Source organism: Eschrichtius robustus, chromosome 9 (assembly GCF_028021215.1).
Source record: "Eschrichtius robustus isolate mEscRob2 chromosome 9, mEscRob2.pri, whole genome shotgun sequence".
In the NCBI taxonomy this organism is placed as follows: Eukaryota; Metazoa; Chordata; class Mammalia; order Artiodactyla; family Eschrichtiidae; genus Eschrichtius; species Eschrichtius robustus.
The window spans coordinates 52,645,111-52,658,318 of NC_090832.1; the positions used below are offsets into that span (position 1 = coordinate 52,645,111).

At 36.6% G+C, this 13,208-nt stretch overlaps 1 protein-coding gene across 5 annotated transcripts in view; it reads right to left on the reverse strand.

The window, feature by feature from the left end:
• The window catches only part of SOBP (sine oculis binding protein homolog), a 157,853-nt gene that overhangs the window by 128,695 nt on the left and 15,950 nt on the right, over positions 1-13,208 (reverse strand). For all 5 annotated transcript variants that reach the window (XM_068551350.1, XM_068551348.1, XM_068551352.1 and 2 more), the window contains exon 3: positions 13,018-13,203. In XM_068551350.1, coding sequence (XP_068407451.1) covers positions 13,018-13,203 — 186 coding nt within the window. The remainder of the gene's footprint in view (positions 1-13,017; positions 13,204-13,208) is intronic.

Here is a 13,208-nt window from a genome sequence, read left to right on the forward strand (position 1 = left end):
CCCTCACTTCATTTCCTTCCTTTTTTCTCCTTCTGTATGGCCACCACTATTGTCCCTTGCCCTTACCACAAGAGGCTTAGAAAATCCTTTGGCTGATGGGACAATTTTAGAAGTGGACCTTTCTAAGCTCTCCAATATTTGCACCACCACAAATCTGGTACCCTCTTTTTAATCCTTTATTATATATGTATGCTTCACTTTAAAGGGAAAAACATGAATGTTTATAAAATTCTAACTTTTAATATTATTTTCCATTAATTTCTGATCTTTCAGTGTGGACCTCCACACACATGGTATTTTATGCCGAGTTTCCCAGAAAACAGAATCTGAGACAAAGATTTGCATGCAGCTGGTTTACTGGGCATGTGATCCCAGGAAGTAGTGGTGGGGACAAGGGGAATGAACCTGGGGAGGATGAAGAGCCAATGTAATGATGTGACATTAAGTTGGCCACTATTAAGGAAGACTGGTATTCAATCATAAAGAACAATCTTTGGAGTATGTGACATACATTTCATAACCCTTTACCCAGGGGACAAAAAGGAGAAAGAATTTATTCATCACATCTATGCCCCATTGACCTAGTGTGTTAATTCCCCTATATTTCTGGTTCGCATTTGTGGGCATGCAGCCAAAAAGATTTACACGAAACTTGTGCTGCCGTACCAAGGAAGTCCCAGAGCAAGAAGCTAGGGACATATGCCACAAGCATGAGGCAAGGTCCTTTCAGAATGCACACACCTAAGCTGTCAAAGTACTATAGCAGTCACTATGGGGCCAAGAGGATCTGGGGTGGCACATAAGAGGTGTCCCATACTCAGAGTTGTCATCACTATAGAGCCTGGTTTCTCAACCATGGCACTATGGGCATTTTCAGCCAGATAATTCCTTGTGTGGGACTGTCCTGTGCATTGTAGGAGGTTTAGCAGCATCCCTGGCCTCTACTCTCTACACACCAGTACCACCCCCTCTCCCAGCTGTGACAACCAAAAATATCTCCAGATATTGCCCAATGTCCCCGGAGGGGGGGGCAAATTTACCCCCTGATAAGAACCACTGGTGTAGAGTAATGTGTATCCTACTTTTGTCACTCACCCAGTGCCCCTTCATTTCTCTCCACTTTACACGGTATCAAAAGCAGCTCTCAAGTAGACCACTGTGAGAGATATTTATGTCTCATGCCTATAACTTAATTTTTAGGCTTCACCATGATATAATTCACGTAAATAGATGATAATTCCTTAATAATAAGAAATGATGAGATTTTAAATACTCCATGTGAGAAAGCTATGCACAGACTAGACATAGGATAAAAATGTTAAAATTACATTCTAGGGTTTAGTTGCTGACATCAAGACAAGAAGGAGTTAAATTTTTTTTTAAATTTTGAAACCTAGGTCTTTAAGTCAAGGACTCAATATCTTTTGAGACAAGGATTTTTTTCTCTGAATTATGCATATGTAATATACACACAATTTCACATTCAACTTCAAGGCCCACACTCACCCACCTAAGCCCATCCAAGGAACCCCTAGGAGACAATGTTAACTACAGTTGACGAGCATTTAAACTGTTTCCAGTTTTTAACTATTATAAATAAATGCTCCTATAAAGGTTCTTCCAAATGTTTTTGGCTATATATATATATATATAGAGAGAGAGAGAGAGACAGACATTTATGTTGAGTATATATCTAGGATGGAATTATTGGATAATAGGATATGTTTAGTTCAGCATTAATAGATACTGGCAATCAGCTTTCAAGAGTGGTTATACTGATTTACACTCTCAGCAGCAATGCATGAGAGTTCCAGTTGGTCTGTGTCCTTCTCAACATTGGGTACTGTCAGTCTTTTTCATTTTAGCCATTCTAATGTTTATGCACTGGTATCTCACTGTGATTTTTTTTTCTTTATTATATCTGTATTCAAATCACAACATATACATGTAAATACTGAAGTGGAGCAGAATACAAAGATTGGAGGGCTCTCCTGGAGGATCTTTGTGTTTCTTTTTTTTGTTTTTAAACATCTTTATTGGAGTGTAATTGCTTTACAATGGTGTGTTAGTTTCTGCTTTATAACAAAGTGAATCAGCTATACATACACATATATCCCCATCTCTCCTCCCTCTTGCATCTCCCTCCCACCCTCCCTATCCCACCCCTCTAGGTGGTCACAAAGCACCAAGCTGATCTCCCTGTGCTATGTCTCACTGTGATTTTAAATTTTATTTTCCTAATGACTAATGAGGTTGAACGACTTTTAATATGTTTATGGGCCACTTGGATCTTTTCTTTAGTGAAGTGCCTGTTTATATTTTTTGCTCATTTTGCTATTGGGATGTTTTCTTTTTTATTTCTAGGGGTTCTTTATATATTGTAAATATGAGTCTTTTGTGGAACGTGTTTTATAAACATATCTCCCACTCAGTGATTTGCCATTTCATTTTTTTGAAAGATGTCTTTTAATCAACAGAAATTCTTAACTTTAATAGAGTCTATTTAATCAACCTTTTTCTTTATGGTTAGTGCTTGTAGTATATAATTTAAGCAGTATTGGCCCACTCAAGATCATAAATATATTCTCTGAGGCTTTCTTCTACAAGCTCTATTGTTCTAACTCTCGCATTTAGATCAACAATCCATCTAGAACTGATTTTTGTGAATGGTGTAAAGAATCAACATACATTTTTTATCATAAGAACATTTATTGAGAAGACTATTCTTTCCTCACTACTCTACACTGTCACCTTTGTTCTTATGGACTGAATGTATGTGTCCCTCCAAAATGCAAGTTGAAGCTCTAACTCCCAATGTGATACTATTTGGAGATGGGGTATTTGAGAGTTAATTAGGGTTAGATGAGGTTGTGAGGGTAGAACCCTGGTCTAATGGGATTAGTGCCCTTATAAGAGGAGACACAAGAGAGCTTGCTATCTCTTTCTGCCATGTAAGAACACAGGGAAAAGGCAACCACCTGCAACTCACAGAGAGAGTTCTTACCAGATACCAACCCTGATGACCTTGATCTTGGACTTCCATTCTTCAGAATTGTGAGAAAATAAATTTTGGTTATTTAAGCAACCCAGGCTATGGTATTTTATTATGGAAACGCAAGCTGACTAATACATCTGTCATAAATTATCAATTTAGATTTGTTTCTGGATTCTATTGCAATGGTTTATGTGTATATCTTTATGTCATTATCTCATTGTCTTTTTTTAATTCAACAGAAATCATTTATTACTGCTCATGGTTTCTGTGGATCAGATATTTGAGAGTGGTTTGGAGCAATTCTGGCTCACGATTGCTCATGTGGTTACAATCAAAGGTCTCTGGGGGCTGCAGTAATCTGAAGCCTTGACTTCAGGCTGGGGGATCCACTTCTAAGGTGGTTCAGACACAGGGCTGGCAAGTCGGTGCTGGCTATTGGTAGGAGGACTCAGTTCCTGTCTACATGGTCCTCTTCACAGGACTGCTTAAGTTTCCTCGTGCTTCCCACAGAGTGAATAATGTGAGAGAATTAAGCAGAAACTGCAATAACCTTTTACGACAGCCTTAGAAGTTGGTCACACAGACCATCCCTGATTCAATGTAGGAAGACACCACCAGGAAGCCAGGATAATTGGGGGCCATCTTGGAAGCTGGCTACCATAATTTCATTATCTAAAGTCCAAAAATAGGCAAAAATAAACTATATTATTTAGGGAGGCATACTGAGGTGTTTAAACTATAGAAGAAAGAAAGGTAATGATTACCATAAAAGTGGTTACCTCTTGGAGGAAAGAAGGTGTGAGTAGACAAGGATCACTATTTGTAAAAGGATACATTTATGTTTTACGCACTTTTCCAAAATGTATATATTTCATAATTGCAAGAAAAGGTACTTTGCAAAAATTAAACCAAAAGAGAACTGACATGAAACAGAAAGTGTTCTTTCCTCTTTTATGTCTCAAATATAGATCAATAGATTCCTGAAGGATAATTTTAAATATGGTCAAAAGAAGAATAACAACAACAGCAACAATTAACACTAATAATATTAATTAATTAATAATTATTCTAGTCTTATAATAAATGTTGGGATCTCATAGTATAAGTCTACAAATTTTGCTTTTTTTCTTCAAGATAATCTTGGCTACTCTTACCCCTTTGCATCTCTATGTATATTTTAGAAGCAGCTTTTTAATTTCCACAACATTTTATGATGAAATTTTATCAGAATTGAATTAAATATATAGATCAATTTAGGAAGAATCTGCCTTTTTAGAATATCTAGTCTCCAATCCATAAACATGGTGTGTCCCTTCATTGATTTAGGTTTTCTTTCATTTCTCTCAACAATGTTTATACTTCTCTGTGTAACAATCCTGCACACATTTTGTTAGATTTTTTCCTCTGGGTACTTGATGGTTTGATGCTATTTTAAATGGTATTTTTAAGGTTTCGTGTGTGTGTGTGTGGCTGGTATATAGAGATATAATGGATTTGGGGGTACTGACTTGGGGGTTTAGACCCTGATAAATGCACTCATTAATTATAATAGTTTATTTGTTCATTGGTGGGGGAGAGAGGTTCTAAACAAAATAGCATTTCTACCTTTCAAATCTTATTTTTTTTGTTTCTTTTTCTTGCCTTGTTACATTGTCTATGAGTTCTAGTACAAAATTAAATAGAATTAGTGATAGTGGTTATCTTTATCTTATTCTTAATCTCAAAAGGAAAGTTTTAAATATTTCACCATTAAGTATGATGTTTGCTGTAGGTTTTTTGTGGATATTTTTTGTCACATTATGGAAGTTTCATTCTATTCCTACTTTTCCAAGAGTTTTTATTATTAATTGTGTTAAATTTTTATAAAATTGTGTTTCTGCATCTTTTGAGAATACTGTATGAGCTTTATTTTGTTCTGTTAATGTGGTTAATTATATTGACTAATTTCCAAAATTTAAATCAACCTTGCATTCCTAGGAAAAAAATCCAAGTTAGACATGATGCATTATCCTACTGCTTATATCACTGACTTTGGTTTGCTATGATTTTGTTCAGGATTTTTGAATCATTGTTCATGTTAAACAGAAGTTTTCCATTTTAATGTAATCTAATTACATTAAATTATCATTATTTACTTCTAATGCCTTTGTCATGTGATGAGATCAAGGTCATGCTGGGATCATAAAATGATTTCTATTCTCTAGGAGAGTTTCTCTAAATTTGTTTTTATTTTTTCCTTAGATGATAGAATTTAACACTGAAGTTATCTGGATCTAGAATGTTCTTTGTAAAATGATTTAATTATTTAATTTCCTTACTACTCAGGAAATGTAGGACTACTCAGGTTTTCTATCTATTCCTGTGCCTGTTTTGGTAAATTAAATTCGACGTAATGTGACTTCTCTTTTGCAGAAATTCTGGGAATTACTTCCAGTGATCACAACTTATGTATAACATCAAAATGATTAGGTTTAATAACATATGGGTGATACAGTCTTTTTATATACTCATATTTCACCTTTCTAGCACTTTTTCTAAATTTTATTTTTTTAATTAATTTTAATTGGAGTATAGTTGATTTACAATGTTGTGTTAGTTTCTGCTGTACAGCAAAGTGAAACAGTTATACATATACATATATCCACTCTTTTTTAGATTATTTTCCCATATAGGTCATTACAGAGTATTGAGTAGAGTTCCCTCTGCTATACAGTAGGTTCTTACTAGTTACATATATTTTATATGGAGTAGTATGTATATGTCAATCCCAGTCTCCCAACTTATCCCTCCCTCCTCTTTCCCCCTTGGTAACCATAAGTTTGTTTTCTACATCTGTGACTCTTTCAGAGTAAAAATGAACAATCATTGAAAGTTGTCCTAAGTAGCATAAATCTTCCATCAGAATTTCAGCTGCTGTAACTACACACATAGGTAACTGGCTTTAAATATATTAAATCAATTAACAAATACATATTATGACATATTAAAATAGACCCTTTCAAATATTAAATCATCTAGGCATTTCACTATACAAGTCACAAAACCAAGATTTTATAAATGTAGGGAAATTACAGATTACCTTAGTTAACTACATCATTTTTCAGACGAGGAAACTGAGGCTCAGAAAGGCTAAGTGGCTTATCCAAGATTAGACAGCCAATAAATGGCTGAGCTGGCACTAACAATCCAGGTCTCCTGGTTCTTACTGTGGTGGTCTTTCCACCACATCATGCTACCATTCAAACTACACATTCCATTTGGCATTAAGAATGACTGAACATACTGAAATTTGACTTACACCTTTACAAGACCCCTTGATTGTATAAAGAAAGATGAAACAGGACCCATTTCATAGTAGCTAACATTTTAAGGCTTCATTTTGTGTCTTTTTTATCACTTTGAATTTCAAATGACTATCTCTAGCTTACATTATGTTTCAGATGCCATTTCTCCCCAACTGTACAAACATAACAGTTCCTGAGTATCTGCCTATAGACTTTCTGCTACTCTACTTTAACTGCCCTTCTACTCCCACCATGCACCTTCCAAATGCTGCTAAAATTATTTCATACTTTCCAAAGTCAAATAGAATAATGTTTTGATTATATATCAAGTACACTGTAAGTTCTTGGTGATCAGGGATGATATATACATTTGTATCATATACATATATATAATTCGTATTTATATTGTATATATTTGTATTATCTTGTATAATATAAAGAACATTCAGTAAATACCTTATTGACTAAAAGAATGACACAGTGTTTTGGATAATCAGGTGGTATGAATACGGGTTAAGGAGACATTGTGCCTAAGTTCAGCTACCAGCTCGGCCACTTATTACCTGTGTGACCTCAGGCAAGTTGCTTAACTTTTCTGGGTCTCAGTTTCCTCATCTGTAAAACAAGGTTAATAATAGCATCCACACAGAGTCTTTCTGAAAATTAGATGAGATAATCTATTAGCACAATGCCTGGCCCATAATAAGTGCTCAAAAAATATTAGCTTGATGAGATTATATCAATACTGTTACTAACTACTCCGCTTCCTGTCATTCACCATAATTCCTCCTGTCCTTGTCCTAAGCGGTTTGGAAAAATCTCCAAATCTGAGGGTTCAGTGAAGCTCTTCTTTTTATTGAGAAATGTATCTACTACATAAATAGTAAGTCATCCAAATCCCATTAACTCTAGGTAATTTTATTTAATAATCATATTTTAAAAGTTGGACAAATAAATAAATGGCAAAGCAATTTTTATTAAATCCTGTTTTCTCAATGGCTATTTGGAATACAGCATTCATATGCAAGCCCCAAGAATATTGAATAACAGATAAAATAAATAATGATCATAATGCAAACCACATTCTGATTTCCACTTCCCTGCAAGTACAACTCCATGTAAGAATTACAAGAGCCAAAAAGTAACATGCTTATTAACTGTGGGCTACTCAGCTATACACATACAGCTTAGCAGATCACGTGAATGTTTCCATATTCTCAATTAAGCTAATGGTTCCTTAGAGCCCAGTTCTTATAACCCCTTAAGAATTTCAAGATTTGCCTGAAAAAATATATCACATTTCCATGACTATGACTGAACACAAATTTGGAAAGCTCACTGAAAGCAAACCATCCTGGAAGACAGGAAATGGTCATTGTTTTCCAAGAAAGGCAAGACGCTCCTGCACAAAGGAAATCAAGCTGGTCTTAGAAGCTTAATCTCATGTCCCTCCACATAAACCTGTGTGTGCTGTGTGGATGGACCCTGCCTTTCACTTCACACACGGGAACATACTGGGGAATAAGAATAAGGTCACTTACCATTTGAGGTAAGAGACATTTTATTCAAAATTGCCATATAAATGCATCCAGAGAAGTTTATTCCCTCCTTTTTTCACATTTCATTTTATTTTAAAGTATTCAGAGATTTAGAGGGATTCTGGACTTATAATAGGCAAGTTATAAGCCTCTGGAAAAACCTGACAAAAGACTCAGATCTAAAATATTGTTTCCTAGATACACAGTGTTTTCTGCAACTGGGCTCAGTGAAACTTTCACTAGCAAAGTCTTTGCATTTCATCTTTACCTTATGAACAAAAACAAATTGCACTAATTGTTTTACTGATTTTTTAAAGTCTTGGGAGCAAAATGTTGTCATGGAGCAAGTCTAAGAGCAGGAGATAAAAAATCCTGGTCCAAGTCCCTGCTGGTTACTTTAACCAGAAGTAGGCAACCCAATCTTGCCCAACCACCGCAGAGGGCTGATGTCTGCTCAGTGGAACTGGGTGCTATTACACTTGTAAAGCAATAAAGACCAATATAAGGTCTTTGTAAAAAAAAAAATGTATTTAAAATTCATTTTGAATGGCGCTGCTTCAATAGTCAAACTTGCGTGGGAGCAGAGCAGGCATAAGTATTTTGATGGAGATTCACTATTGTACAGCTCTTCCAATCCATGCTGAAAGTCCTTTACTGGTACAACCCTCTCTGAATGAAGTCCCAAAGGATTGAACCCATATTAAAATCTCTAATATGAGAAGAATTACAGCAAGGTTACAATGTAATTAACCTGAGTTATCTTTCAAAACTCTTGCTGATATATATTCTGCCACTTCAGACTATGCTCACGCTGTGGTTTTTTAAATTAGCAAAGAAGGAGGTTTTCATATTCATTCTAACTGAAAGGATAAAGGAATGTTTGCGTAGAAAGAGAATTGGTTGATACTTTCTATTATTTTCTAATATTATTCTTATCATTATATTCTTATAGTTTTTTTTAAATGGTGACTCTATATGGCAAAACCTTATTCTGTCCACTGCAGAAAAGTCTGTGATTCTTATTTAAAGATCACGGTGATTCCCTTCATTTGCTTGGAGGGAAAAGAAAAAAGTAAAAGCAGGGCTATTATTCTATGTTTATAACAAGTCTATTACCATAGTAACGACTGTGATGTCACAAACCCTACACCAAGGGCCAGATTCTGTCTCTGAGGGGGGAAGGGCAGCTTAGCCTTGGAAATCGGATGAAATTGGATGCAACTGTGTGCAGCAGAAGCAGGGTTAATGCTTGTGGTAATCACCAAGGCGCAAGAAGTTCCCCTTCTCGGAAGAAAAAGGGTGCAGGAACAGAAAACCAATCCCCCAGGCTCAGAAATAAGCTACCCCCACAGTTCTGTCTGCAGCTGTGCAAAAGGAGACTGGAAATCCAAGCGAGTGTGGTATCACTGTGTTCCCAATCACGAGTATTCCACTGGGCCCACTGGCTGCCAAATGTGGATGGGATCCAGTGGTGAGCCTGCCTGAGCACATGGAACACTCTCTGGAACTAGTGCCTGACCAGATGGAGCCTTCTGGTACCTCGAAGCAGGAGCAACTTGCTTCATGATGGCGAGACTTTAAAACCAAGCTGGGGGTTTACCACTGCTAGGTCATCCTGGTTCACAGGACCACAGATGCTTAGAGTTAGAGAACTCATCAAGTCTCCCAAAGGATGTGGACTTGAAAAAATAACCTTTTGCAGGAACAAGTTGTATCCCTTGTCACTAAGGAATCTGAAGTAGCAGATTAATAAATACTCCTATTCTGATACAGTCTAGGGAAGTTTCGTATATATACGCTGACAAGGGAACTTTATATTAAAAAGAATATCGGATTAGGAGTCAGAAGACCTTAGTACTAGTCTTGACTCAAGTTCTTAGAAGCCACCTGACCTTGAGAAAGCCATTTAACCTATCTGAGCTTCAGTTCTTTATTTAATGCTATCTCAAATGCTATTTCCCAGGGTTATTGTAAAGATCAAATTAAATAAAATAATAAAATTTGAATGAGTTTCATAACTGTAAAGGGTTTAATACAAACATAAGGTATTATTAGCATTTTCACATAGCCGGTTTACAGTATAACAGGAATAATTTGAACGCTAATCGTTATTTTCTTTCCAGGAATCCAGAGCACACATACAATCCTCTTCTTCCCTATCCCGAGAAGTGGACACTTGCATGATACAGTCAACTCTGAATTATTCAGGGGTTGATTACCAAGGGGCCTTTTGTTCCTAGCCATCGTATGATTTATTAGTTTCCCTCAGAAATGCCCCATTAACCTATATACAGCTAGACCATTGACAGAGTGTCCCTCAACTTGATTACCTTGAATAACAACTCTGGTAAAAGTTTTAGCAAAAGGAAAAATTGAAATGATTAACTAGATGGAAGTTTTTGGATAATTTGTGGACTTTACACTTATCTATGGATAAGTACTCACATCACTGTCACAGAGGCTATGGTCATGGTCAGACAGATTGAGACTAATCCAAACAAGATCCTAGCACTTTCCCAGTGAACAACAAAGTAGCCTGTACTATCTTCTGCATGTGCAAAAGGAATCTGAATATCAGTCATTCATTCATTTATTCAACAAACACTGGTGGACTACCTATTATGTGCCAGAGCTCACCACATACCCTGAAAACCCCACTATTTTCCTGCCCTGTCACTGTCCCTTCCTCACGATATTACACAGAGCACCTTGACAAATCTCATAGCCTGACTCTTAGAAAATCGATTCACCTTCCTGTTATTATGAGACGTTTGCCAATCTTACCCTAGTGCTAGGGTCAGCAAGCTATTGTCCCTAAGCCAAACCCTGCCTGCTGCCTTTTTTGTAAATAAAGATTTATTAGAACACAGCCACGCCCATTTGTTTATGTATTATCTATGGCTGCTTTTCTGCTACCACCGCAGAGTTCAGTAGCTGTGACAGAGACAGTAGAGCTCCAAAGCCTAAAATACTATCCGGCCCTTTACAGAAAAAGTTTACTGACCCCTGCACTAGATAACATAACTAAATCAAAATTCATCTCTCCTGTAAGTTTCTGCTTAGGGAAAAATAGAGTAAACTCCTTGAAGGCAGAGAACCTTTGTGTATCTTTTTCTTGTCATATAGAACCCTGGAGTAGGATCGAGTCAAGGCTTAGAGCAGATACAGAAAATTAAACATGTGCTTCCCTACATTCTGTTTTCAACAGATGAGTGCCTTGGAGTTCCATGGAAGACAGCATAAAACCACTGGTGTTCAGTTACTCTGGCTTCTAAATCCTCAGAGTTCCTACATCTAAGACTTCCAAGGCTCAATTTTTGGCCTCTATCCTTTGCATATTTATTTCCTGATCTGATGTGGAATTAGAGTTAAATAGGAGCTGTGTGCTTGAATTCCACGTGGCTGGCTCAGCAGGAAACTCCAGGGCAGGTTTTTTGGCATGCCAAACTCATGTTAGCCTCAGCTATGCTAATTTCTGGAGCTGTTTGCTTTGCTCAAATAAATCTTAGAGGGGAATTTGCATTTGGATACACACTTTTTTTTGCACAAATTATGTGCATGATAACTCTGGGGCAGAATAAGGACTGAAAAAAAAAAGAACAAGAGGCATGGTGTTTACTGAATGGTTTTCATGTGGCAAGCACTGTGCTGGTGCTTTACATACATTTTCTCATCTCATGGCCACAGCTACCCCATAAGGTGAAACTGTGATCCCCATTTTACAGATGTGGAAATCATATAACTTGTCTACACTCACAGAGCTGGTAAATGACAGAGCCTGGATTTGAACACAATCTGTCTGAATGTGAAGCCTGTGTTCTTTTCACTTAGTCACACTGTTTTATTGAGACCCTCATCATCATCACCACTCACCTAAGCCACTGGACATACATTCAAACAATGAACCCTACATTTAACAAAATTAGTCACCCTTCTCTCCAGTTGTCCTATGCAAAATATGTGTTTGACCTTTAGGAGATAAATTTGGGTCCCTCTGCACCATAAAACAGTCAACCAAAGGAGAATAGTGGCATTAGAAAGACAAACTTTATATGATACACAAATTATGTTAGTATTTAGTAGACAAACACGATTACAAGTGATTTTGATAGGTAAATGGATTGTAATGACATATCTGAGGCCCTCAGTATGAAAGGACACTTTTGCTGCTAAAATGTCATAGGCCAAGCAAAAGAATGTGCCCATACCATGAAGAAAAATGTTAGTAACACTTAGAAGATGGGACAAATATATCTATAATATCAGCCGAGGAATTTATATCTACAAATATCTTCACTATTTATGGAAACATAACCAAACACCTATCTTCCTTAAAAAAAATACAAGCATTAACTTTAGTGAGTTATGATAAGTACTGCTATCAAAACTCAGTATTTATCATTGTTCAATTCAACATACAGAAAAATAACCAGTGTAGCAATTAAGCGTTCTAGCATAATTCTGACGTTTTACAGCAAGCCAGATACAATATTACTGAACTTCTTTCTCTGTGTGGAGCATAAGTGTAACCTAGCTTGCAATACAACATCATGCTCAGCCCATTGCCATCTAGCTTAACACACCGCCATCTAATTTTCTGGAAATATAAAAGAACTGATTACATTTTCATGCAAATGAAATTCAGATCTCCATTTTTTTAAAGCTCTCAAAGAGAGCTTTGCACAAATTAGAAAGAGCTCTGTATGAGATGGGTAACCTAGGTTGTTTCTTAAGTGGATTTATAAGAAGGCACGCTGGGGAACAAGCCTGCCACACACACTTTACAAATTGCCCCTTCCTTCGCAAAACCCACAGAGGAGACATGGTCCTCACTGCACCACCACCCAGCTCAACCATGGTTCCTTTTTTTCTTGCTAACCAGGCAGTATATATCTTATTTTTTAAATTAGTTCATCCTTTTTTATTTTAAACAGATGATTTCAGAGAAGGAAAATAACTATTTTTTGTAGCCAGGGGTAGGAAAAATTTATTGTCAGTTGAAAGTTGACAGCCTAGGCAACAGTAGATTGGCTTAATAAAACAATACTACTTTAAATAACACATGCACTAACATTTCTTAGCTGCAAAGTCCCTAAAACAGTCTTTTCCAAAATTAACTTAAGCATTTAATAATTATCATAGGACGGTTAAAGCAATTTTCTATCAATCATTATCACTGGAAACCCCAGTATTGACTTACCTGCCGGCGGCTTTATGAAAGGTGGCGGAATTAAAGGTACAATAATGGGCACATTGCCATGATCCTTTGACCCTGCAGGTGAGTCACTGAGTCCATTTCCTGTGGCAAGCCCTGAATAGCCTGTGCTTATATTGTAGGGTGAAATAACACTGTCCTCAGGTAATTTTGGTTTTGGCAAAGAATTTTCTGTA